The sequence below is a fragment of the Camelus bactrianus genome, chromosome 24 (genome assembly GCF_048773025.1).
Source record: "Camelus bactrianus isolate YW-2024 breed Bactrian camel chromosome 24, ASM4877302v1, whole genome shotgun sequence".
NCBI classification, from domain to species: Eukaryota; Metazoa; Chordata; class Mammalia; order Artiodactyla; family Camelidae; genus Camelus; species Camelus bactrianus.
In genome coordinates, this window is record NC_133562.1 from 15746283 (window position 1) to 15774210 (window position 27928).

The following is a 27928-nucleotide window of genomic DNA, read 5'->3' on the forward strand; positions in this document are numbered from 1 at the left end:
AGTTGGGACTTTGCCGGGTGTGAATGATGGAGCCAGAGAGGGCCACAGGAGTTGAGGGTGCCTGGACTGGAGTGTTAAGATCTGTCTCCATGGAATAAAGCTGGTTGTGGAGGTGAGGGAAGACACAATTGAAGGAAGACATGTGGAGGTCTCCTCAGAGGGGAAGACTGTTTGATCTGGTGTCCTAGAGAAAATGAGTTAGGATAGGTGATGTGAGAATGGAATGCGTGAAATTGAGTTTAGGGTGATATTATGGGATGCACATCTGAGATGAGAGGCAGGAAGGAGGCTAGGTTAAAGGCTGTCTGCACAGTGGCCCGGCTGAGGTAGCCATCAGTGGCTGAAAGTCAGCAGCCCTTCCTTTGTCCAGCTTAGTGTCCTGGGATGGAGCAGGATCCACCTGGAGAAAAAGTTGCCTTTTCTTATTTGCACAAAGATGTTGTAAAGGCTGGTGGTGGCCCTGCCATGAAATATTAAGAGAGTCACCTGTGTGGCTGTTGAAACAGACAGCTGTGATAGAACTAGCATTGAAAAGGTGTGTGACATTTAGGAGCCAAAATCTTCCAAAAATGAGAAGGAGTAACCCGGAAACTGGTAGATCATTGCGGTGAGGAGGCAGAGCTGGTACTATGGTCGGTTGACCTAAGATGCAGTGCTGGGGGCAACAGGGAGGGAGAAGAGAGGTCACCTGTCCCATTTCCAGGCCCAGTGGTACAAGATGTGTGGAAAAGAAACAGGCTGCTCCCAGAGAGTGTTCCAGGGGAACAGTGTCCACAGGAGAGAGCCAGGTTTTGTAGATCAAGATGAGAAAGGAGTGTTCAGAGAAGAGATAGAGGTTGTAGGAGATTTTCTGCTAATGACTAATCCAGAATTTCAGAGGAAAGAGTGGGAGGATTTCAGTGGCTGGAAAGGGGTCGGGGACGGGGCGAGAGCACTTAGCCAATAATTAAACCAAAGCAGGGATAAGCAAACTCCCCTAATTTGACATGTGAGTAAGTGCTTCGCTGAATAACACATACCCACACGTCTCCAGCTAATGTGACCAGAACTAGATTTCCTGGCCTCTGCTTTGAAGTTGTATTAGGGAAATTGCTTTGAGGAATCACTGAAAGAATAGTAAATAGCTTATTTCCTTGAGTATTCCTTGACTTGCCCACTTTTACGTCTTATTGCAAACCACAATTGCTTCTGGTAGGACAAGTATATTTCCTATCCACGTAAATACCATCTACTTCTGTGTATAGCCCATTAACCTAGCCTTAGGAAACATTTTCAAACCTAGATACTGAAAATACATTGAGTGTTTACAATGCCCAGCCTTTGTAAGCTGTTTACATGTATATCGTTTAATCCTCACAACATTTCTGAGATAGTCTTCCTGGGCCCTGTTATTTTATCTTATTTAATTTTTCTATTTTTAATTTTTTTAATCAGTGAGGAAACAGACTTAGATGTTAAACATTTCATCCGAGAGGCAAGCCCAGGTAAATGTGAGTAACACCAAAAGCCAGGCTCTAACCACTCTGTGACTCTGCCTGGGACCGTAGGGAACACTTTCACCAGGAGTCATTGATGCAGTTTGGTTTTCCAACATTCGTCTAACCCTGTTCTCATTATAACCTCGAGCATTTGGCAAAGAGGAACCGCTGGCTTATCCAAATGAAGGAATGGGCTACCACATGATTTCTTACAAATCGATAATAAATTCCATGAAACTGAACTGGTTTAGGTGATTTCCTTGCTGACTCTATTTCTAATACGTATTTGAACCAGAGTTAGAATGGATATAATTTCCACACTTCTTACAGCTGTACAAATATACTTTGAAAATATAACTATAGAGAGAAGGTAGGGACGGGTGGGGTTGTGGGGACATGGGCGAAAGGGCAGGGGGAGAGGAGGAGGAATGGGGAGGGTCCCACCATCTGGTTTTTAAATCTTTGTTCCCTTCTTCTTTTCCCATTCCTCCTTTGGGATGAAAGAGTGGAAAGTATTGAGGTGAATAATAACTATCAATCGGTAAGCTATTTTTGTGGCAAACCAAAGAATAAGCCTCTGCTACCATAGAGTTATTTCAGAGTAACAAAAATTAACCAACACTTGCTGTATCACTTAAGGGGGAACCTGGAAAAGTCTTTGAAAAGAAAGCACTTTACGAAAACTGGTAACCAGAAAGAAATCTTGCAGCATGATTCCAGTCAGTAACATTTGAGTCTTTAGGTGGAGTTAAGATAGTGACAGCAACGCTTTCGTCCTCTTCTTGTAATCAGTTGCCCAGCAAAACAGATATATTTTTTTTTTTAATGAGAGATGCTTCGCCAAGTTCTGTTGAAAAATTTTAGGATGAGGGAAAAGTGATAATTATCGGTTATAGAATTTATAAGACACAAAGCTATAGTTATGCATTATGTTCTTTGACTTCTAAACAGTTTTTCAAGTTAATAAGAATTATACATAGAGACTTGAGAAAGTAAACTCTTAAGATTTTACAAACTTAGCTCTAAGATTAAAGAGTGATTTAGGTGAACACTTGATATGTCTTCGTTGACAACCCGTGACTGTTTATGCTAATATAAGTATAGATCTGTGTCACCCAAAGAAAATATTTAGAATTTTATGGGCTATTTTAGTCAGAGATTTATGGTTATGTTTGTGTCTGAGTTGTTTTCTGAACGTAATACATTGGTGTATCATGAGTTTGCTCGCACATGCTAAGAGGACTTACAGTTTGTTGCTAACTGTTCGACCCATTTGTATTTTATAGGAAATGATACCATCAGTAGATCATCTTCATCTTCTGTTTATAGACTGTTATTAACAAGAGAAAAAAATGGGCTTCTATTTTTGTGGCTCTGATGTATTTCATGTTTAAAATCAAAAGCACCCATCCTACTTCATCTTTTGAAATGAGGAAACTGGAGAATGTACAATTTTCATCCATAGAGATCAAAAAAGGGTTCTGCTTGTTATTAACCCTAATGGCTTTCAGGGAGGAAGCAGCACTCTAGCTGGAGAATTAGCATTCTACAAGTCTCTATTTAGGGAAAAAGATTATAGAGAACATATATCCTATGCTTTAGTCCTCAGATCCCAGGGTAAATAATGGTTCCAATGTTCGAAGAATTTTATGTGGTCCTTTTTCATTATTCCTCATGGCCAGTTTTATAAGTGGGTTTCTGATTGTATGATTCTTGGCAGAGTCGTGTGAACTTAATGAAACATTATTCAGCTCACTCTTTGTTTGCATTGGCTCAGAGGCCACAGTTTAAGGGGTCTTTTTTCAGAAGTGAAAAGTGCTTTAAGATGGGCTCAAGTGTGTGGATAGGATCTCTGTTGAGACATCAATTACACGCAGATGAGGAGCTTCCCGGAGGAAGTGAGGTTTCGGTGCCCTCGGGGAGAATTCACACTGACAGTTTATCAGTGGCAATTTTATACAAAGGGAGGGAAAGGAAAACAAGGGGACTGTGAGGCTGCGAGGGGAGCATTTGAGTAACTTTTGAAGATGTCGCCAAACTACTTGGTGTGTCTCTGCTCGTAGCGTTATCGGTCTGGTCTTGCTGGAGGCTGTTTGGTAGCTTGTCTGTGACGGATCCGGTGCGGTTTTACACAGGATGACACATGAGTCTTCTCTGTGTTTACGATCAATTTCCACCTGACAACCATTCCTGAGAACCTTGCAGGAGGGAGGGGAGTTCTTTCAGTGGCTGTATCAGGCCCTCTGATTTTCTGAGGTTAAGCTAATTTGTCTTCTATCCGACATCTGCGTTTTCCTTCACAGCTTTGTTAGCTCACAGAGACACCTGTTCCACATTGGTGGCCCAGGGAAACTTAAGTATGTGAAAATGATGTTGTTTTAGTTACACATGGAAGGAAATACAGAGGAAAGAGAATACTCTTCACAGTCAGCAATGACCATCGGCAGGATATAAAACTTCCTCTGCCCACTCTTACTCATTCTCTTGTCTTTCATCCCAGCCCACAGCTTTCACAGTCCATGATAAGTTAAACAGTCAATTAAAGTAGACATTATTCTAATGGTGAATGCCCTTTACAGCCTCCTTTGTATCTGTCTCTCTGTGTTTTTGATAACCTGTACATTCAAGAATTCTTTCCTTATGCTGAAATCTCTTGAGCTTTTAATTAAACCAATTTTCTCTTTTTTCCCCTCTGATGATGGAGAACAGCTGGACGTCATCTAGATACCACCTCCTTCATCTTCTCCGAATGACTTATCCCAGCTCTTTCAAACATTACTTATAGATATTATTTTCCACTTCTTCTACCCACGAGGGACCTCTTTTTCTTACATATTTCCCCTTGAACTATGAACTTTGTTCTTGTATAAATGGATTTTGGTCAATTTTAACAGCCCACAGTCAAGGAGGGGAAAAAAAAGTTTGCTTTTTAAGTGCAGATAAAGTGACCCATTTAAGTGTACTTTCCTCCTCTTTTCTTGTGCTGAGAGAGAACTATTTCATAATATAGAGATAAAGATTGGAAAGAGAGTATGATCTCATAATAAAAGCAAACTCCCTCTCAAGTGTAACCAAAATTAAAGGTATTCCCCCAATTACTCATCTTGACTAGTCAAATTTCTGTTTGAGTGATATAGTTTGTGGTTGGTGTAGAGGAACAAAGCATCCATGGTCTTAGAAACACGAAGTACCTTTTTTCATTGATGCCCAATGATCCATTCTTTCTTTTTTCTGTACAGTGATGGTGTATAACCATTTCCCAAACAGTTAACCATCTGAATACCTTCTCCAACTCCCTTTGTTGTACACTGGAGTTACCTGTTATATGTTGAATTATGAAGTAATTAGTAGTGATGCCCATGAGTGAAGCACTTGCCCTTGACCTGTATGGGCCTTGTACTCATATTCTTCCTGCCTGCTGTTTTCTCTTTCCCATGTTCTAGGTGGGTTGTTGCATTTCTGTGTAGTTGTTTCAGGAACCTGATGCAGCGGAGAAGACACTAGGGTTGTGCAGTAGAAAAGAAAGAGCTTCTAATGCACCCCCCCCCAACCCAGCAGCTTATTGTGTTCTTACTGCCCATAATTCTGAGAGAGGGGTCTGTAATGGATCTGTGGGAGGAAGGATTAGGTGGTTAAAGGCTGGTACCTGTAGAATGTGCTTTTCCTATTAAATAGTCCTATTTATGGTTTGAGTTTCTCCTTTCTCGTCTGAGTTTAAAGGGATGCTTTTATAGATATCCAGAGATACTAGTGGAAGTAAATTGCTCTGGTAATAAATTGAGTGTTTATTAGGAGGGATTCCTATAGCTTTACCTTCAGCGTGTGAACTGTCCCTCCTAGTTACCTGTGGAGATTCAGTGTCCTGTCCAGTGTAGACCAGTGTTTGCAAACCATTTGTGGACATTGTAATGAAATCGCCATATATCCAGTTCTGTGATATCAGATGAGCATCATTTGTAGCCGATCGTTTCAGCCACCCAAACCATCAAGGTATCCTCATGATTACATCTGGTGGAGCGTGTTCTCACTGATAACACAACTGCAGGTGCCTTTATCATCTGACTCGCTGTTCCTCCTGTGTATTTCACTCTCTTTTCTGCAGACCGCCTCTGAGTAAGAAGAGGACCTCATTGGCTAATGGAGCAGGTTATAAAATATAGTAAAAATTTGAGTTATAGTAGGTATATTTTATTCATAGAGGACATTGTTCAAATATTATCTAATATCAATACTTAAAATGTTGAGATACTATCTCCCTCGATAGTTTCTTAGGGGAAAGTTGCTGTTTCCATTATTTTGTTGCTATTATTTCTCTATTTAACTGTTTACCTCTGATATTTTTTTGAATGTCTGCTTTCAGTGCAACAAGGAAAATTGTTTCAATCTAGATACCTGTACCATCTTAGAATAAGGAATGCTTTGAGAGAGGTGGGTCTCCTTAGTCTGGATCCAAAAAGGATTAAGGAATTGTCTTTTCTCTGAAAGAAATGGAGTCCTGGAAAGATTTAGCTGGGGCCAGATGGGTTTGTCTGGTTGTCGTTAAGTCATTTTTAACAGTTTTTGGCATACATTTTGCTGCTGTATATATCCAGAATGTCTCATATGCACAATTTCAAATATAAGCATGATACGTAAAACATATTACAATCCGAACATCAGTTTTTTTGATTATTTGCCAATCTGGAGATACTTTTGAATTACCTGCTTGTTGATCTTTTAAAACAAATTTTAATTATCACCACTAGGTTTTCATAGACTTGTTTTTTTCTCAGGCAGAATTAATAGTCTATGCCATTGTTCTTTGAAAACAAATATTCTTAAGAATCTTTATGGTCTCAAAGTCAGTTTTTGGGTCTTAGTCATAACATGGTCCCCCCTCCCCAGCATTTTATATAGTCCTTGGCATGAGATGCTTAATAAAAGTTTTGCAATTGAATGAATGATTAACAAATAAGCAAATAAACTCCCCTAAGACTCAGCCCACTTTTAAAATGTGATTAAATTCTAGCAGTGTGCCACAATGTTACCCTTAATATACTGTGTGCTCTTTGATTTAAATTTTTTTATTCAGAAAAACTATATTAAGCCTATAGTGTACGTCAGGAGCATTTCAGTAGAAAACTGTTTTGATTTGGAAGCATCTAGTTTGATTGTTCCGAAAACTGAAAGAGTAGTCAGAGGGAGAACACGTAGAATGAAATTGACCAGAGGATACTCCGTACCCTGCCTTCACTGGCCCTTCGAGCCCTAGTTACCTCAGATAGCCAGTTACTTGGTGTGTGGCTTAGTGGTACATATAACGATTAAGACCTTTTGTTGTAGTGACTATCTTTTGCCCAGATCTTGGGCTGTTTTGTGGCCCTGCCCCCACATAGCTCCTGCCATTTCAAGTAAGCATTGTGATTTCTAATTTTGACTTTTAATGTATACTTATTTTTATTTCACTATGCAAAACCTCCAGACTGTGACTTTTCTCTTAAAATAAGGCAGTGAGTAAGGATAGCAGAAGGAAATTTAATTTACATTTAGTGGCAGGTCATACAACTTCCCACTGACTTGCATAGGATGCTTTGTAGTTTAGTTTTCATATTTTCCCTCATTGACTTTAGGATATTTTTAAAAATTTAATAAACCTTTTATTTTCAAATTTAAAAAAATTATCTTTTCTATATGCTTTTGCACAATAAAAAATCTATACTTTGCTGACCTCCCCTTCCATGAGTTCTTATTAAAAGCAATCATTGAAGGTTAACTTTAAAAATAGATATTTTAGATAAAATTCAATGGAAATCCAATTTGATGATTTAGTTTAATAAACGTTTATGGATCTGCTGCTGTAGGCCTGTCTTTACACATAAGTAAGCCCCTGAGTTGGCAGGCCCATGGGTGGTAAGGCAGACACAGGCACCAGTATGGCAGGAATTGTCATGAGTTCATACTAAGTTCCCAGGAAGCATGGGTAGGGAGAAGTGAGTCTACCTCGGAGGCTTGGGTAGTCAGGAAAGCTCTGGGGAAGCTGTTTGAGTTTGGGCTGTCAGGATGAGTTTGCCAGGCAGAGGGGATGGAAGAGGGATGATCAGAGCAGGTACAGCAAACACAGCAAGTCTGTGTGTTCAGGAAGTGCCAGGGGGTCTCGACTGGCTGGATGAGAGACAGGGGGAGTTGAGGAGGCAACCAAGATGTGAGACTAGAAATAAAGTCGGAGTCAAGAGTTCACTGTGCTTTCTCGCCTGTGTCTTGGGTTAAAGAGCAAAGCCCACTTGCACACCTGACAGTGGTCCAGTACTTAGACTGGGAGGGGTATCACCCGTACCTCCTCCTTTGCACTCAACTTTAAAAAAATGAGCTCTAACCCATGTTTTCCAGTTTGACCGCATTTTCCAGTTGAATAGTGAATGAAAAAGAAGAGAGAGAGGGACAGCTCGGAGACTCTGAGAAAAGAGACTGAAATCCTGTCTTGCTGGAACACAGGCACCAGTTTCTCTAGTTCACCAGTTTCAGGGCTGTCTCATGAGTACTAGTCGTCCTCCATCTCCCTTTGGTCCCAAGCCTTCTACATAGAACATTTTGGGGGAGGAGTTTGGGAATGTGAGTGTGAATGAGAGTAGAGGCACATGAGCAACAGATACTGAAAATCCCATTAACTGCTTGAATTTGAAACTAGCAGATTAGCTTTAAACTATGTTTTGGGCTTGCCTAGTCTGGGCAGGCAAGCAAAACGTAGACAGGAATAATGTTTCTATACCTTTTAAAAAATGTTTTCCCGTCTTCCGTTTGTCCAGCTACGAAAAGGGCAGGCAGTCTTACGGGGTTTCCAGGTATCAAATCCTGGCATTCGTTTTGTGATGGTGCCAGTGCACAGTTAGAAAAAAAGGAAAGCTCCTATTCTGTTCTGAATGCCAAGAAGATATAAGTTTCTAAGCTGCATGTCAGTGTTAGATATTTATTGGATAAAACAGCTGTCCTAATTCTTCAGTTTCCTGGCTGCTGTTGTAATTCCACATATAGGAGATTTCCCCTGATCCTTTCTTTAACATGAATTTTTCTTTGGCTTGTATTTCAGAGGCCAAGCTCAGCCCCTTAGATAAATATTCAGGCAACTGTTTAAAATAAGCCCTATATTATGTATTTATCACATCTGTTAAGAAAGCGGCAAGGGTAAGTAAAAGTGAGAACTGTGTGTTTGGTCAGAGTAGGAATCTGCAGGAACGTGTTCGACTCCTGCTCCAACTCTGCAGGGAGTGCTTTCAGATTCAGCCTCTCTCATCAGATATGTGGTAAAAGAATGAATAAGTTCACTAATGTGCCCATGTTTAAGGTCTGTATTGTCAGTACACACACACACACACACACACACAGGCACACTATGTGGAGCCTTTGGATGCGTTACATTGTGTCTCACTCATTTTTATTCTTGATTTTTTTCCCATTAAAAATAAGCTTTTTAAAGCAAAGGAACATCACTTATAGATTTTATTTTCTATTACATTTACTTTCTTTAAGATTCTATCATTGTTTTATCAGAAATAAATCATTGGGGAAGAATGGTTTGACCCAGAGAAATACAACCAAGTTCAGAAAGAGGAATCGGGGAGGAAAATGACTGTGTGTTAAAGGAATTCTCATGATGCTTCACTTGGGTCTAGGATGGAATGTAAGACAAAGAAAACGGAGTTGAGTTAAAGGAAAATAAATCATCTCGAGAAAAAGCTTCATAGTATTCCTCTGATGCTGTTTCAGTTTCATTGCCCTGCCCTCCAACTGAAATGCTCAGGTTTAAATTGAATAGAGTCTTTCTTCTGGAAACACTGCATGTAAATATATGTGAATCACCATATTAACACAGTGCAGTAGTGAGTTTGATTAGAACCAGACTGCATGTATATGCTGGTACTGAGAGAGGTATGACAATGCCCTGTGGTTTCCTAGATCAGAAAGAAAGAGAGCAAGTTGGGATTTAGGTGTCTGCTGCCCTCGGGAAGTGACAGCTGACTGCATACTGCTTGTCGTAGCAGTCAGAAAACAAGGGACACAAGACTTTGAATGCATCTGCACTGATTTAGTGTTTGTTGTTTTTTGATCCTGCTGCTTTGAAGTTTACCTTTGACATACTTATGAATAAAATCATTTCCTAAGAAAGTTGGTAAATTTGTCTAGATGTCCAGCAGGCAGAAGCATTCTCATATTTCCCTCAAATTCTCTAAAATCTGTGTCACTATGTTTGGCTATCCTTTTTAACTACCGTTAAGTTTTTACTTTTCTAGGTGGAAATGCTACTCTAAGAATGTGAAAGTAAGACATATTTGCTAATGCACACTTCACTTCTGGCGGGGCTTGCGTTACAGCCAGTTAGGTCTGTTCCGTTGGGATCGTGTATCCTCTCCACCACCTTCCTCTCAGCTCCCCCACTTCATAGCAACTTCAGGACATTGTAAAGAGCATCCATGTAACCAGTATAAAAATAAATTTCTCTTTAGAATATAAACTGATGGTTATTTCTAACATTTCTTGATAAGTAAGCTTTGGTGAAGTGTTACATGTGACTCTAGTGATGATGTCAAGGAGAGAAACCCTAGTGCCCCACAGTGTTATGAAATGTTTCTGAACATTTAGACTGTTTTGGGGAAAATATCATACTGTTTCAAATAGAAAAAAATTACCTGATCTTTAATTCAAGGACTTCTTTCACTATATCCGTGGGCAAATCCTTTCACTACTTCAGCCTTAGTGTTTCCTGGGCCAATCACTCTCAGTTTTTTCACGTTGGGGCTTAATGCCTTGTTCTCTGTGCCCTTATTAACTTCCTGTTTCAGTACCTCCAGTGTGACACAACCAGATTAAAACTTCTTTAGACATTACATTTTATGCATCAGCTCTTGGCTTTAAGGCCAGATATTTTAAGTGGAAAATTATGGGCCTGACCTTGGACCCCAGCTCTGCTGTTTCTGTGGCTGTGTGACCATGGGCAAGTGATTCACCCTTTCTGAGCTCTAGTTTTCTTTCTCCAGGATGGAGATGGTATGTTTCCATCTCACAAGGAAGCTGTGAGGATGAAATGAGACCACATTTGCCTAGTGCCTGGCATTAATATCTAACAATTGTTTTATCTTCCAAAATTTGTTCATTTTGGCTTCCTGATTACTTTCTGTTATTAAAACAAAACTTGATTAACTCTTCTCCAAAGATTCTTTCATGGACCACATTTTCACTTCTAGGCAGTATGAGCTTGAGTCTATCTAAAGCAGCTTGAGTGCTCTCAACACTGCCACGTGCATATGTTTCCATTTTTGACTAGAATAATTTTTCACTCCTCCACCTTCCTTAAAAACTCAGGTCAGAATCCTCCCGAGTTACTGTTCCTTGGAAAATTTTCTTGGATTAGCGTTAACCCTGGTGCCCTTAAGAAGTCTTATTTTGAGCTTTTAAATATGTTCTCAAGTTGTTTTCTTCCACCTAACTTCCTCTCTCCTCCTGCCTCTGACATATGCCTCCGTTCTGCCACTAATTTAGTGCTTCCTCACTTCGATTATCTGAGTAACTTCTCCCCTCGCGTGCACAGAAAGGGGCTGCGTCTGCATCGCAGCCAGAGCCACTCCTGGGGTGAACCTAATCTCTCAGGTGGGATGTTTGGAAGACACATTCAAGCTCCAGGTCTCATAGAGCAGAAAGTTACTGGAGGCTCTTGACTTTCATAGACGAGGCAGCTGGAGAGCTTGACTCTGGTAAAAATGGGCAGATTACATGGTTATCTGCAGAGGACATGATTTTCTTGAACGTAATTGTCTTAAATTGACACCTAGCCTCTCAGATTTCATTTTCCCTTCCCGTGCCGTGTGCCTTGGCCCACAGGAGAGGATAAACATGCTCCAGTAGGCCATAGACGCTATGGAAGGAGGGCTGTTAAATAGAAAAATCAGAATACCTCTGAGGTTGGTAGATTGAAAACAATTTCATTAACGTGGATTGTCTCTTCAGAGTGCTGCGCGTTGCCCAGTCTCCCTGTTCAGCTTCAGAAAGCTAACTACTGACTCCTAACTCTTTAGACGGATCTTGTGGTTTTTTTTTTTTTAATGTCCATACAATAACCCTGTGACATAGAAATTACCATCAATTAGTGGGTAAGGGAATGGAGGCTTAGAGAGGTTAAATGTAACCGTGGCCACACCGTTATTAAATGATCCCTTCTTTCAAATCTAAATACTCTTTTTTTTTTTTTTTGCTGTGCTATTTTGCTTTATTTTAGGTATCCGTTTTCAATTGGAGAAAAGCTCCAAGTGAGTTAATTACAGTGGTTATAAAAAAGGGAATTCAAATTAGTAATATCGTTATCTCTCTGTTTCTAGTTTGTGCGAAGCAGGTAACTGATGAAGCATCTTCCACTCGAGATTCAAGCCTTACTAACACAGCGGTGCAAAGCAAGTTAGTGTCTTCCTTTCAGCAACACACCAAAAAGGCTCTCAAACAGGTAAGGTAGCTGGCATTTCTTCTTCGTCCTACAATTCTACCTACTTAAGATAACAGATGTTATGCAGGGAAAGTAAAATAAATAAGAACATAGCAATCAGAGAGAAACAGAGATGTCCTCGATTCAGCCACTCCCCTAATATTCAGGACACTGATTTTAATCTATGCTAAAAACTAGGAGAGGCTTGGATGAGAACTTTGATGTAGAATAAAAGGGAAAATGTGGTTGGAAATAAATAAAACTTACATTAAGACTCTTTGCATGTGTGATTTATAGTAAACATTATAACATTATTGGGCTCATACATGCATTGCTTATTTTGAAAATAGTGTCTCTGTGGCCTCATGTTTATCTGATAGTTGATGTTTAAAAAGACATAATTTCTTTCTTGTTACTGAAATGCATTGTTAAAAATAAGAAAAATAGTAATCATGGCTTACTTATTTCTAGACTATCCATTAATGTGTTTGGGGCTGAGTGGAGGTTAACTTTGCAGTGTCGTCCCGATATGACGTAAGCAGTCCTAGCTTGTGTGCCCGTGTCCAGAGATGGCGGTGGGAAGCAGTGGTTATGATGTTTTCTGGTCTCTACCACACACTGGTTTCAGTTCTTGCTACTCACTGTGTGACTCTGGGTAACCCACTTTTCTTCTCTGAATCTTACAACTCCTTCTCTAGAAGATGTGGGAAATGAATAGTGCCTTTCACATGGAAATGGTATGAGAATTAAGGTGATACACTGAAAGCACGTGGTAGAGTGGATGTCTGGCCCATAATAATCCCTCAGTAAGTGTTAGCTGCTGCTTCCATGCTGGCAAGTGCTGGACGTGCAGGGAAGAAAAGGAAGAGATGCTCTCACTGGATGGGGACACTGCATGGTTGTGATAGTAATAATGCCAATAAATGGAAAGCTCACGTATTTAACCCTGAATTCAGGGTTTTTCCTTGTTTAACTGCTTTCCTCATATTTTTTAATCTTTATTCTTCTGTGACAACCCCCTCTGCTTTACCCCTTGGTGACCTTTACCAAGTCTAGGAATAGAGGTGTCAGTCTAGTGTTATATACATATAACAAAGAAAAAGACACCATGTTTTTAATACAGTTAAAAAGTTTTTTAAAGTCTCACCAACCTGTAAAGCTACTTAATACTCACATCCAGCCTCCTAAATTTAGAATGTCTCCACCTACTCCTCTATTTCAAACAAAGAAACTTAGGAAAGAAACTTAACATTTTTGTACTGAATTATGTTACTTTTTTACTCTGTATTAATTACTGAAAATGCAGCATTTCCGTTCATTAATATTATATTTAAGGTAGTAACTGTTTCACCATTTGTAGGTCAAATACTCTTGGCTAAACTTGCCATTTGTATCATCGCTCTTGTGAAATGCTTTAGATGCCAAAGATCAGAAATGAATTTAGTGTTGGGATCCTTTTTTAATTGATGAAATAAAAGATGGATGATGGTAGAGAAGCCTGGAACAAGGCTGATTCAGGTGGCAAATAGGATGTAGGCAACAAATTAACCAACCAGGATGAAACAAAAGATACGACACTGAATACTGGTAACCAAGCTTGTTTAAGAAACACAGATGTGATCATAAATGGAACTCATACTTCTGAAGAGCAGTGATTGAGAAAATGTGTGCGCTATGAAGTCTCCCCATATGCGAATGCAAAGATAAACATTCAGATCACTGTATTGTCATGTCTCATTATTTTTTACTTTCTTCATTTTGGTTTCATATCATTTGAACATTTTTTATGATGACTAAAACATTACACAACTTTGAGTTAGTGGGAATTTTTGTTTCGTTTTGTTGCAAGGCATGTGTTCATGGAAAATGTTGCTCACTTCCTTAGGACCTAAGCCTTTTTTTAAGAAACCTGTCCTGAAAGCTTCTTAATATGTGAAATAGCTATTTATTAATTTCTTAAAACTTCCTGTTGTATAACCAAGTAACAAATTAGTTACTCAGACAATATGGCAAAGTATATAGCAGGTATGCTAATATTTGATTAATAATCAAATTCATATTGGAAACACATTTAGAAGAAAAGCTGTTCTTGCAGAATTTTGCCCAGATTCCCTGTAATTGCTGAATTTCTTCAGACAGCATTTCAAAAATTGACTGAACATGCGGCATTTTAAATTGTAGCAGCCTCAGCAAATCTGCAGCTTTCTTTTCTTTTTGAGAGTTGAATGGCTATGACCATGGAGAATTCTTTATAAGTGTACTTATCCATAGATATCCATATACATGTGTTCTGTGGTTGTGAATATGTTTTGTGTGTACACATACAGGCACAAATCATAATCTCATTAACGTAGGGTAGCTAAATGACCCTAATAACAATTACATTAGCTGTCATTTACTTTTCTGAATCCTAGAAATTACGCTCTGCATTTAACAGGCACTGTGCCATTTAATCCTCATACAAATCCTTTAAAGTAATCCTTTGAAATATTTTTCAAATGAGGAAGCTGCTGCCAAGAGGAGTTAGAAAACTTGTCCAGGATTGTCCATTGAGTCAGTCCTGGAGATGACATTTGAACCCAGGGTCATAGTTTCAGATTCTGCCCTCTTAACTTACAATCCTTTTCAGCATATGCTGTGTAATAGAGAAGATGAATTTTTGACGCTATCTAAGGAAATCTACATTTTTGACTATTTGTATGGTGCAAGGAAACCAATAACAACATAGTCACTAAGAACATCACTTCCTAACACAGGCTGCTGTGTGCAGCATCAGCACATATTTAAGGTGGGCACTCAGTTATATTAGCTTTTATCATTTTACGAGAAGTGTATCCTTAGTCAATTAGGCTTTCGTAGTTCAATCACACACTGTCCAATGTAAATTCTTAGAAAGAAGTAGGTGGAAAAAAACAAAAACCAAAACCAAAATCCAGTAGCTTTATAAGCATAAGTATAGTGAAGAAAAATAATTTAAAACATTCCTCATGCAAAGTAAGCCAGACATAATTTCCCAGCTCTGAAGCCCCCACCTCCCCACCAAAGCATGCGCGTTGCCACAGAGAGTGGTGTCTTACTCTGCACTGCTGTGGATTGCAGTTAATTATAGGCTGGACAGTATGGAGGCTGTAATGCCCTTTGGCTCTTGACATAGTGGATCTCCATTGCTTCTAATATTTGGGTCCTTTTAACTTTCTAATCATCAAAACATTAGTTAACATCATATGTTCGGTGTAATTGCATGAATAATACGTTGTTATTTCAGTAGTTATTTTTCTGAACAGGATGTTCGCAGTAAGCACATTCAGAAGCCTCTGGGGATTAGCAGATTGCTGATTATTACCTTGTTCCCTGTCTTCTTTCTGCCTTGGTATTTTAGTTGTAATGATCCTAAAGTGTGAAATGATTACATTTTGGATTTCACAGAAGGATAATGAAGAAAGATTAAATTTTGGAAGTTTTTAAACAACAGAATTAAATGAATGATCAGAGAGGAACAAGGTCTGTTAGGATGGGAGGTAACATGGTGGGGACCTTTCTGTGTTGTTCCTGTTGGTTTATTTGACTTCATTATTTATTTAGGGGGGTAGATTTTATTCATAAAGTTGCAGATCCTTTTCCCTCTTTATATCGCAGAGCAGGCATATTCCTGGTATTTTGCGTTAGCTTTATATGTTTGACCAATACTGTGAAAATCCAAAGGTTATTTTGCATGATGGCAGTTTCTGAACGTGGGCGTTGACATTTAGCCTACTAACAACAATGCACGTTGTTGGTTCCTGACACAGCCAGCTGTTACATATGTGTGTATTTCTAATTATTTCGGCATTCACAGCATGTGATATTTTCAGAGTTTTCAGTGAAGGACTTAATGCATCCAGCGTGTTCTTAAGTTACATTGTTAGTATTCTTTCTGTGTCAAAACAAAGAAGGTATTAACTTGTTCATGCAAATTCCAAGTTAACCTAATAGCCTCTAGTTTTAGGTTTTATTTTATTTTTCATTAGGTCAGAAATGAGAACTGTCCCATATTTTCAAAGTTATCTGACAAGCTTCCTGTTTAAAAAATAAAATGTTCATCTGAAGATTTTTTTTGTCTCTTTTTAGAAGAGAATATCGGTGAGGCACCTCTAGAGGAAAGCACGCTCATTCAGCATCTTTTGATTTCTCGCTTTTCTCTTAAAGCCAGAATTGTAATGCAAGTGTGATATGACCTTTACTTTCCCAGACTGGTTTAACTCTGTTGTGTTGGTTTCCTTTAAAAAGTAACTTACTTTGCAAGTGTAAGCCAGTACATTTCTTTCATACTGAACGGTACATGGAAGTATTAAACTTGGCAAGTCCAGTGTAGTCTGTGTACTATGCACATGAGGATATTATATGTGTGGGCAGCTTGAAGGTACAATCCTTCGTAGTACACTGCATTTACACTTGCCATCTGCTTGTTTATTTAGGTTTCAGTATTACTTCTTTCTAGATGTGAAATTAGGATTTAAAGTTGTTCAGTAAGACATTCCATTAGCATTCCAGTATGGAGCTAAGGGTTGAATAGTTGGAGGTGCCTTGTTGATATCATCCTCCTAAAGTGAGTCTAGACTAGTATAGTAAGACTTACTGTATAATATCAGTGTCAGAGTGAAACCATGTTCCGGATTGATCAACAGGGCCACCACTAGCTAATTAAGATCTTTGGTGTGGAATAGAAAAAGCCACCTCTGCCCCAAGTTGTCACAACAACAAATGAATCTCCCCTTTCAGGTTATCTTTGTGCAGAACAAACCTTCCATGGCCATCTAAAGTGGTCTTCATAATCCTGATTTCTTAATCTAGTGCATGGATGTGTATTTTCCAGACTGGGATACCCAAACTTAGATCGTTACAAGTTAAGTTGTGTTTAACTTCTACTGTATTTGTAACATAAAATAGGAATTTTCTAGTTCCCTTGGAACATAAAATAGATATTTTCTAGTTCTCTTGGAATTTTAGCTAAAGTTCAAAGTTAAGGACATGGGATACAGGTGTACCCTACTGTGAAGAGACACACTAGTCATGGCCTCAAAGAACTTACCGAGAGAAGGCCAGGTGGTCGTTGACCAACCCCCAAAAGCCTGTGCAGAAAAATAGCCCTGTGGATTTCCTATTTAAAACACCTTACCAGTGCTGCTGTCTGTTTTACAGGAACATTTACCCAAGTAATTCACCCCGCATTGCTCAGCCAGTTCCTTCTCTGACTCTGCATCCTTGTACCTCACAGGCATTAAGATGACTCTGCAGCAGCCCCTGGTCCTCTCCAAGTCAGCACGTTAGAAGAGGGGGATTTTAATACCTCTCTTGGGCGGCGATCAGATGCATTTATTTTGGGGGAGATGAGGAACATTGGGAATGCCATTTAGTAGGTATCAGAAATTGGTGCCCTCAGGCTGAATTCGGCTCAGAATCCTCTTTGCTTTGTCTGGCACATCATTTAAAGTAGAAAAACTCACCTGAAAATCCTGTTGTTTTGCTTCTCTTGAGTCATCACTACCACCCCTCGTGGAGTCTGTGCGTTCCCACTCATCAGCCTCCTCCTTGTCATTATCTTGCCTCAGCCAGTGTGATCCAGAAAGCATGGTACATTTTCCGAGGGATTGTGAGAAGGAGACACACAACATACGTGTGTGTGGCCAATGTGCACGTAGTTGCAGAATATAGTTACATAATGAAAACAAACAAACCATAAACAGCTAGCGTCTTTATTTGCAGAACAGCATGGTCTGCAGTGAGAGACCAGGAATCTCTCTCTGAGATACCTGCCTCGTGGGCATAATGAGTGCCAGAGTTCTTTTGTTGGGAGCCGGCCCAAACCATCCCAGGCATCTCAAATGAGTCAACGTTGGTTTTTTTTCCGCCTCCATCCACATTCTGATCTGCTTGGAGGATATCCCCAGTGTCCACAGTCAAGTAAATCCTGCTTTCTAGAAAGTGAATCAGAATCATCAAGGTAGCCTAAAATGTCTATGGCCCAAGGTGCCGCTTGTGAGAGCTGAACTCAGATACTCCTGAGTTTACCTCATAGCTTATGGCTTTACTTCTGTGACCAGCGTCATAGTAACCAAAGAGTTCCCAACTTTTGCTTATTTGCCCCTAAAAGTGTTACCTGGGGGAAAATATAATGCTTATTTTTCAGAGGTAAAGCAAAAAAAAGTATGTGTAGTTTTTTAGGGGGTGGGGCAGAGGTAATTAGGTTTATTTGTGTATTTTTTAGTGGAGGTACTGGAGATTGAACCCAGGACCTTGTACATGCTAAGCATGCACTCTACCATGAAGCTATACCCTCCCCCAAGTGTGTGTATTTTTAATATACTTAGAAATACATTTGTGTAAATGATAGACATAGTTTGGTCAAGTACAGGCACGCAGTGTTGCATTTCAGTATTTAAAAGAATGTTGTATCAAGAAGTATTATTCACATTTCTGAGTAGGAAATACATATTCAGGAAAAAAATCACTGAGACCATTGATATGGCCTCAGTAATGACTAACATTTCTTTATCTTTACCTTGGCCCCAGCTTGACTCCTTAAAATTCAAAGTAATAATGAGTTTTTCTTATTTTTATATTATTAAAGTCATGGTTTATTTCTGTCCAACTACTAATTTTTCTATAGCAGAGCTTTCTCAGCTCTAAAAATTGAGGACAGAATTTTTGTTACTTTAATTATTATTTACCGCAAATGCTGTCAAAAGGCATGTCATCTTTGACTTTATAATTCCAGCTTCTAGGCATCTTATTATTTCATCTCTGTTTTTCTTAATCAACGTTTTCCAAAATACACTTCCCCAGCCTGACATAAAATGAACATATGCCTGTTTGGATTGCCAAGGGAAAAGGTTGGAATCTATGATGTATGGACTCCTAAAAACTAATCACTGTTTATACAGGTTTTAATTGTTTTGTAAAGTCTTCCATAGTCGATAGAGATAGGCTTAATTGTAATTTAAGGTGCTGCATTGCCTCCTTGTTTTAGTATTGAGTTGATAGGTAATGTCTATAAAGTGCTTGGAGTTATTCCACAAGGCTGGAGAGCTTTATGCAATTCTGTACACACCTTGATGAAAGGAAGAGTAAATGTTGTAAATATTTTATAGCACACATGTTTTAGTAATATATTATAGACAGCAAGCTAAAGGTGAGTAGGTCGGCACCTTACTCACCTTCGTACTTCCTGTCCCCCCACCTGACCTGGTACTTGATAAAAAGCTCAATAAATGTAAGAATTGAAGGGAAGATGTCTCATGTTATTATTAGCAACAGTATCATTTGTAATAGACTCCCCAAGCCATTCACTTTCCCATCTGGCTTTAAATTTCATCTCAATATGCCTTCTGTCAATTAAATGATATTTAAATTTTCACTTCTATAATTATTTGAATTGCTAAATCTTACGATCAACAAGTTGGACATTCAGCTCAAACCCTTCGCAAATAAAATGGTATCGTTTTTGTCAGCAAGGGGATACACATTCAATGCAGTATTTCAGGAGATTGTGACAGCTATTGGTCAAAGAACATTAATCAAGTAACTGAGATGTTATAAAATTGGTGGAAATTACACAGTAACCAGGAATTAAAAGATTTGAGACTGTCTGTGGTTAGCCTCTTAACCTTTTGAGGAGTTTGAGCATGCCTGTAACTGTGAATTTAACATCTCTTCAATTGTGTGTGCTTAAGATCCTTTTTATTACATGTAATTTTCTGCGTAAAGCGATCAGCTAGATAAGCTGTATTTCAAAACTTTTCAGTGTCTTTTTATTACATTATCATCACCATGGTTGATTCATTTATGAAACACAAAGTACTCCCATTTGGAGAGATTTATTCTCGTATCAATTTTTTTTCCCCCTGGATTTGCCAGAATGCCGTCATGTTCGTGTTCTGAAGGTTAATGCCCAAAGTCAAGCAGACAGAAGCCAAGTGCTGCAAGGTTTCCAAGATTAGGACTGATTCCCTTCACAGAAATAAATGATTCCTGCCATGTTCAGTGATTTTGTGCAGTGCTCCCCACGGCTGAGTGAGTGCATCAATACTGTAGTCCTTACCTGCTGTACATACTGATGACACTCGGTGTTAACTTGATTGACTGAGCAGCACACTGGAGAGGACGCACCTGCAAGAGAAGTGCAGACACATATATTTTTATCCCGGTCTTGAAACATTTATTTTACATTTATTTTCCTTGGGAGCCATGGTTTCAAATTCCAGGGGCTCTCACACCACACTGCTCAGGTAGAACAAACCTGGAAGTGCCGCTTTGTTTTCCGAATGATACCGAAAATGGTCTCGGGTTGATCCCTTTTGCCAAAGCCTAATTTTTATGCTTTTGAGGGGAAAATGACATGAAGGGGATGATGAAGAGTCCTGACAAATTAGTGACTCTGTGGAATTTAAGGGTCTTAAGAGGTTCTATCTCCCGATGGGCAAGTGGGTCATTTAATTCAATTCTGAGAAATTGTTTTGACTCTATTTGTATGTTATATTTTATGATCATGTTTCGTAGGCTTTGAGGCAGCAGCAGAAAAGAAGAAATGGAGTCTCAATGATGGTAAACAAGACTGTTCCTCGTGTTGTTTTGACACCATTAAAGGTGTCTGACGAGCAGTCGGATTCGCCGTCAGGTAAAGAGCTAACATACTGTATGCTTGGCCAGTTTCTCCCCGGAGACTTCCTCACCGAGAGAGATGTCATGAATTTTCTCTGAAACTGAGTAATATTTCCACTTGAGGTTTCATTTAATTTTTGTTTATACCTTTGACTCTTTCGGTGATTTAAAAATAATAGGGTATTTCTCTCTCTAAAAAAGAGAAAGCGCTCCAGCTTGCTCTCATCAAAGGAGTTCCTTTGTTAATGCCATAGATGTGAGGAAATGTGCGGTACTGCTAGGTGGGTATTTTTGTTGCTGCTTTGGCTTTTGTTTGAATGTTGAACTTTAATAGTGGACCACATGCTGATGTGGAATGCCATCAAAAGCCGTTCTTGCGTGAGTGTGAATTTGCTTTCCAGTCCTCTGCTGCAAAATCAGGAATCCTTTATGAGTTTTTGTGTTCTGGCAACATTCTTCTCACCTCAGTGCAGCCCTGACCTTTTCTTCTAATTTACCTTCTGTCACTTTATCAACCGTGTACCATTCTATTTATTACAGATTGATGTTTGCGTTTTCGGTTCCGGCTTCAACATAAAGTTATTCATAAAGGCATGGTCTCTCCCTCCCTTCAAGCCTCTCTTCATCCTTCATCTTTCTGTCTCAGTCTTGCATCGTCTCCGAGCGTATAGTATTGTCGAAGCTTATTCGTGTATTTTTACAAAAGAGCCGAGTGTTTCTTTCAAAAGCTATCAGATCAGTGAACGTGTTTTTGACTCCACTATCAGGCCATCTGTTCTTGCTTTTTGTTCTGTTTGATTGATTTATTGGGCTTTTCTCTTTATATCCAGTAGAGGAATCAGATTGTGGCCAAAGGTAGTGTATTAACTCTTAGAAAAGGAGATTGTATCTATGGTTTTTAAAACAATTTTAGATTTTTCTTTTCAAGGACAGCAAGAGGAAGATAATGACATAATAACTATTTCCTTTTTTAGGATCCGAGTCTAAAAATGGTGAAGCAGACAGTTCAGATAAAGAAATGAAACATGGGCAAAAATCTCCCACTGGAAAACAAACAAGTCAGCACTTAAAACGATTAAAAAAGTCTGGTTTAGGTGAGTGTTCAACAGACTGTAACAGTTCACATTTGAGAGACTTAAATCTTTTTTTTAATGAAATTATAGAAAAATTCTTAACGCTTTTTAAATAGTTAAACAAGGAAATTTTTAACTCTTTCCAATCTATCTAAACCCAAAAGGGTGCTAAATAAGGCTGCATATTACAATGGAATGATTTTAAGCATGTTGCTCAACTTGTGAATTATACTATTGGATGAGGCGGAGGTTGAAGATATGAGATTTTAAACGGTGTATGTATACTAAGTAATTATCTGCCACATCATGGTTCTCTTTAACGTGCAGTGTTTTGTTCCTGCAACTGCGTTTCACTTTATTGGAATATGCTGTATGGGGTGGGGGGAAATGTGACTTTTACAAAGAGTTCATTGCACTGGAGAATACGTTGTCGTCGGGGTCTGCTGCAGTGAAACTGCTCTGCCTTGCTTTTCATCTTAGGCTGCTTTTGAAATATTCAGTAGTGCTTGTCTGAAAACCAGTATACAGTTGCTGAGAAGTGTGGGAGCCTCAGTTACTGGGTCTGGCAAGTCAGTACCAGGTTTTTCTCCTGAAGACTTCCTTCCTGATAACTTTTTATCAGGAACTCCACAGCCGCATTAGAGGAAAAGGAATATGGAAATTCAGAAAAGGAAAGTAAACGTATCCTAGGCTGAACAGTAAATTCTGAACTAAATCTGCCTTGTTGGATGTCTGGACGTAATGGCTTCGTTTCTGTCTCTCAGTTTTTCCATCTCAGAGTCAGGGCCATGATAATGTCCCAGATCATTGTAACATTTTGAAAAATGGTTGGTAGGCAGTACAAATGTATTGACCTGAACTTTATTACTAGTTCTGCCACTTAACTTTCTTGGCAGCTTAGAGTAATTTTTATTTGCAGAGTTTATCTAATTGTAAAATTTAAACAAGATTTTTAACCCATTTATTTATTTTAGTAATGGTTTATTGATTGCCTACTATATATCAAGATTCTGTTAAATCCTGGGGACATATTTTCAATAATGTCTTGGAATAGAATTTATATAGCCTTATTACATAAGAGATCTTTGGGAAAACAGAATTTATTTTTGTTTTAAATTCTTTAAACATAGCGTAATCTCTTTTGCATTGTTTCCAAAGCTGAATCATTTTCTAGGTATTGTCTAGCCCAAATGTATTAGTGTGTGTTAGTGTATAACCACACTTAGATGTATATGCACATGTTTTTTCCTAGTCTTTTGAGTATTCTAAAGTAAATGCTTTAATATGAGTAGCTTCTGAAGTGGAAAACTCTAATGGGAGAGTGAAATGGAAAAAATGTCCTAAAAAAAGCCAAGCCCCCCAAAATATCACATTATGATATCCTAAGTAATACAAAAGTCAGTGACCTTCAGTGAAAAACTGTCTGCTACCCACCTCAGTAAAGTCAATGCCATATCTTGAGCTTTAGAAAATTTAAGGCACAGGGACCTCCTCCTCTCTGTACTTAGCTAGTAACTTCAGGGCTGGAGGTCCACAAGAGCTGGCACCCTCATCCGGAGCTGCTCAGGTCTCCAGGCGGGATCTCTTGTTCTCATTGTTGTGACCTAGAAGTCCCACTTGCCACTTAACACCCTACATTTTAAACATCATCCAGTAAAGATATTTCAGCTAACTTGTTAGCAGATTACAAAGGTGATGTCAGGAGACCACCGTGTTCTTTTTAACCTCCTTTCTTGTAGACTACAAAGTAACAGAAATAATGAAACTACTTTGATGAAGGAATGGAGAAGTGAAATCCTGTTCACTGCCCAAATTGAACACAATGGTCTAGATATTTTGGTGTGTTATCTCATTTAGTCCTGACCTCAGTTATGTCCAGTAGAATGATTTTTATTCTACAGCTGAGGAAACTGAGGCTCAGGGTTAAGGAAGCTGTCCATAAACGGCACAGCTGAGATACAGGCCAAGGCACCTCTAGCTCGACAGTCTAAACCATCGCTTTGGGAACGTCCTGAATGTCTGATCATCCAGCCTGCACAGTAAACCCGTGGGCACCACTGAGGAGCAGCTCGGCATCTGTGATGCGATGAGTCTGCCGTAGGTGTTAACATGCAGGTACACTCAGCTCATTACACACAGAAGAGGAGCTAGCAACCAAAAGATTTCCCAGCTGATCCTGTAAAATCAAACCGACAGAGGAAGAAGGGAGGTTTTAAAATAAGTCAATTAAGGTAAAAATCTGTCAAAAATAAACTGAAGGTGAAATACTGGGAAGGAGCTGTGACTGACAGACTCACCCAGGCAGCAGCTGGCAGGATGCAGAATAGCTTATTTTGTGCAAATGAAGTCAGTAGTACCTTTCCAGCCCCCATGCCCAGCACTACACAGGAAAAGTGAAAACGTGTGAAAGGAGAGCAACAGCCTCAAATGTAACCAGCTCCAGACAATATCCCGTGTCTCTTTTAGAAAATAATATTTTTGATGCTCTATGGCATCTTATAGAGTAAAGGTTCTCTGTGCTGGGAAGCAGTTTCGAATCAGGATGGTATTGAGTAGCCCATCACGCATATTTATTTGTTTTTGATGGTGATAATTTTTAAAATATTTTTTATGGAGGCATATTTATGTACATTTTGCTCCCCTCTCTTTGCCATGACGTTGTTAATTCCTTAGAAACAGTGACCTTCCCATCCATCTTCGTGGTACTCTTCACAACTGCTATATCCCCCTCTTTAGTAGGTGCTGCATGAGTTTTGAATGAATTATTTGTAAGTAACGGCATAGCTAGTGAGTCTGTCTGGACAAATGAGGCATCCTGCAGATTTCAGCCTAGTAGGGTGGTTATTTATACATCCTTGAATGAGAACGGTCCTGTGCTCTTGGGGAAGGTCATTCTTTGTTGCGCCAGGGCACAGCCGCAGAACTAACGCAAGGAAAGGTGAGCCTGCTGGACGCCTCTTAGCCAGCCAGACAGGGAGTCGTCTGTTTTTCCCACCAGGTAGACATCTAACTCATACAATTTCAGAAATGTGATTTTAACGGTCTTTGTCTTCTCTAGGTGGGGGTAACTAAGTCCTAACCTGCTGAAAGCATTCTGAATGAAAACAAATGCTGTTAAGTCTGGTAATTTTGAAACTAAATCCAGTCACAATCAGACTCCAGGCTGTTAAGCCTAAATTTTGATCCTCATTGTGAGATTTCCCTGACATGACATAAAATAGTTCTAACTGTCCCTCAGTATTTCCTTTTGGTCTATAGCAATTACTTAATTTGTCAAAGTGCAGAATAGTCACCCTGTTCAAGTTATAGGCTTCACCTGGATCTTGGCATCTAGATGTGTGTAGCCCCAGGGCACAGCGAACCCCAGTGTGTTTCCCCGAGGACTTTGCTGTAAAGGACACACCGCAGACTTCCTCATGTTCCTTCATGTGCCAGCTTCCCTGGGGAGGGTTAGGAGCACACAGTAAAAAAAAATAATAATAATTTAAAAATTAGTAATAATGATAATAGAGCATCACCATCCCTCTGTCCTTCTAGCTCTGATGGTGATCTTGACATTCTTATGAGAAATGTATCACTCACCATGGGAGCCTATTACTTCTGACATGGTTTTTTTTTTCTTAATTTTTTATTTTATTTTGTTTGTTCTTGGCCAGGGTTATGCGTGAAAATTATTAGACTGTTTCTCTGAGTAGCTCTCAGACTGAACAGACATGGTAACCTGAGGCAAGTGAATGCAGCTGAAAAAAAAAGTTGTGGATCTAAATTACAGAGTATTTCTCTGATGATGCTGTAATAAAAAGCAAACAAGACCTTGTTGGTCTCTCTTCTATTTGTGAATCACGCATGGGAGAAACACACTATTCTGACATGCATGAAAACAAATGCTAACAATATCTACAAGGGCCTTTTTATTATCACAGGGCTGGAAAACTCGTGTGGTATTAGACCACCAAATAACCAGGCAGTGGAAACCACATCTGGTGAGGGGTTAGGTAGGTGCTGGCCAAAAATGGAGTTTGCAAAACCTGGTTTTTAGCAAAGGATGAAACTCATTCAGAACCTTCCCTCTGGAGTTTTCTGAGATGGATTGTGAACATGTGAAAACCATGTTTGATGATACTCTCTCTTACAACTTTTTTTGTATTGATTTCTCACATTTTTCCATAACTAAAATGTACGTTCTTTGAACTGGGGGTCACTGACCTGAACCAGTTTTTAACTATGCTTTTTCCTACCCAATCACATAGTAGGAGTTTAAAAATTGCTTGCTAAACAAATCAAAGCTTCTAATGGATGTCTCTGAGGGATTTTTAATAAATGTCCTCGCTGAGCCCAACTTCTGGGATTCATTCCAATGTATTTTATTTGGTTTAATCTTTTTGTAGTGAAGAGTTACAATGTTGCTAGTTTCATAAAATGTTACATACTTCTAAAATAAATTAATGCAGGAAAATAAAAATAAAATTTAAATAGTAAGCCTAAATGCTATCATCAAAAATAATTTCCCCCAGTATTTTATAAACATTATTTGACATCCCCTATTACGTAGCCATGGTCAGAGATCATCTTAGAAAAGCTGTATTATACCATTTTAATTAAAAGTACTAAATTTAATTAAGTTTAGCCTGAATAATAAAAAAGAAAGGAAGGAAAACAAAAAAATTGCTAAACTTTGCCACAAGGTATTTTCTTATCTAAAAGTTCTCTCCAAAGATATGGATATAAGGATTTCCATATTTCCAAATATGGAAAGCTGAAATAGGGGTGATTATCTTTTTAACTACTCAATCTTTGGACAGTATAGTATAAAGGATGAGTAGATAATTACGCCTGTAGTCCCTCTTACCTCCATGTGTTTGTTAGTTACATTATTTTTTAAGCATCAAGGTCGTTAACATTTAATATTCTATTTTTTTACCATAATCCTCATAGTTCACTAACTCCCTGGTACTGTATGTTAACGGATTCAGTGCTCCCTGACAGACTTTTTGCAGTTTCTTATTTCTGAAGGGTACTTGGATTCATGTTGTATAGGATTAAGTTTTGTCCTCTGATTTTTTTTTTTTTTTTTCCCTTAGACTTCACTCTTTGAAAGCCTGTTTTTCCTCTCTGAGCTCTTTCGTAATCATCCCTCTCTAATTTCTCTGAGACAACGAGGAACTCTTACGTCTTGACCTCTTTCTGTTTTCCTTTGGGTAGTTCCTCGTAACAAAAAGCCTTGGTCTGCGCTTTCATGTGCTCCTTCCCTCTGTGTGTTTGTGTGTGTCTGTGTGTCTGCATGTGTCTGTGTGTGCACTTTCTATGCTGAAATCCTGTGTGGCTTCCCTTCTGGTAAAGAGGAGGCTCTGAGCCAGCAGAGCACTCACTGATCAACAGGTGCACAGAGGCTGCAGCCTTAACTCAGATGGGTGCTTGTCTAGCTCCCGTTGGTCAAAATACTAATTTCCCTGACCCCAATCAGACACTTCCGCACAATTTTTCTCACAAGGTCAGCCCGGCGGCGTCTTGTAGAGCATAGCTTTTACTGTGTGTGGTAAGTTGGCAACTGTTGCTTCTCCTCCCTGTTCTCTCGACCTCAGCTACTTTGCACTCTCTAGTGTCCAGGAATTACACACGAAAATGACTGCATCTTTTCTTCCTCTGCTTAGTGTAGAGAGATGAGGTACCAGCTTTAATGAGATAAGACAGTCAGATCTAATGAGATTGTTCTTAAGCCAATTAAGAGTAACTGTGTGAGGATAATTAAAATGGAATTAAACATCCTGTGTGGCAACAGATTGAGCAGTAAGTTCATCTGCTCTGTCTTTATTCCAAAATTATAAAACATATTTTTGCTTAGATGGGCATCTTTGCAATAGATCTTCTTTTGACTTTGTCATAAAAGACTGTTGTACCTCTATGAACCTTTTTTTTCTATGATAATCTAATACTTTGAACCATAAAATAGTAACCAGTAGTAGCATAAGTCCTACTTCTCACATTATCCATAACACATGTTCCTAAAGTTGTATAATTTTCTCATTTCTCCAATACTCCCTCTGAGAATCACTCTTGGTAAATGACCTCAACTCCCTCATATGGAGAATATTTAGGCCACCCTTCAAGATTAAGCAAATTCCTTTCCTATAACTTTCATCACGTCTGTTGCCAGGTTTTGCCGTTGCCTCCTCTGCTGAGGAAATAAGCTGCTCCCTAATTCTTCTCTCCTGATAGCCTCTTCTGTTTTACTGTGAGATACTTCAAATGTATAGAAAGACGCCGATGTTAATAAAACATGCATCCGTATACCCATC

General features: G+C 39.0%; 1 protein-coding gene and 1 long non-coding RNA gene across 3 annotated transcripts in view; one reads left to right on the forward strand and one right to left on the reverse strand.

The window, feature by feature from the left end:
• The window catches only part of ASXL3 (ASXL transcriptional regulator 3), a 160491-nt gene that overhangs the window by 70164 nt on the left and 62399 nt on the right, over positions 1-27928 (forward strand). For both annotated transcript variants that reach the window (XM_074352218.1, XM_045510495.2), the window contains 3 exons: positions 11822-11943; positions 20458-20575; positions 21534-21653. In XM_074352218.1, the coding sequence (XP_074208319.1) occupies positions 11822-11943; positions 20458-20575; positions 21534-21653 (360 nt within the window). The remainder of the gene's footprint in view (positions 1-11821; positions 11944-20457; positions 20576-21533; positions 21654-27928) is intronic.
• LOC141574909 (uncharacterized) overlaps positions 17655-27928 on the reverse strand; it is a 34313-nt gene continuing 24039 nt past the window's right edge. The window contains exons 2-3 of the long non-coding RNA XR_012502041.1: positions 20000-20067; positions 17655-17876 (exon numbers count right to left, since the gene is read on the reverse strand). This is a non-coding gene — a long non-coding RNA (uncharacterized LOC141574909). The remainder of the gene's footprint in view (positions 17877-19999; positions 20068-27928) is intronic.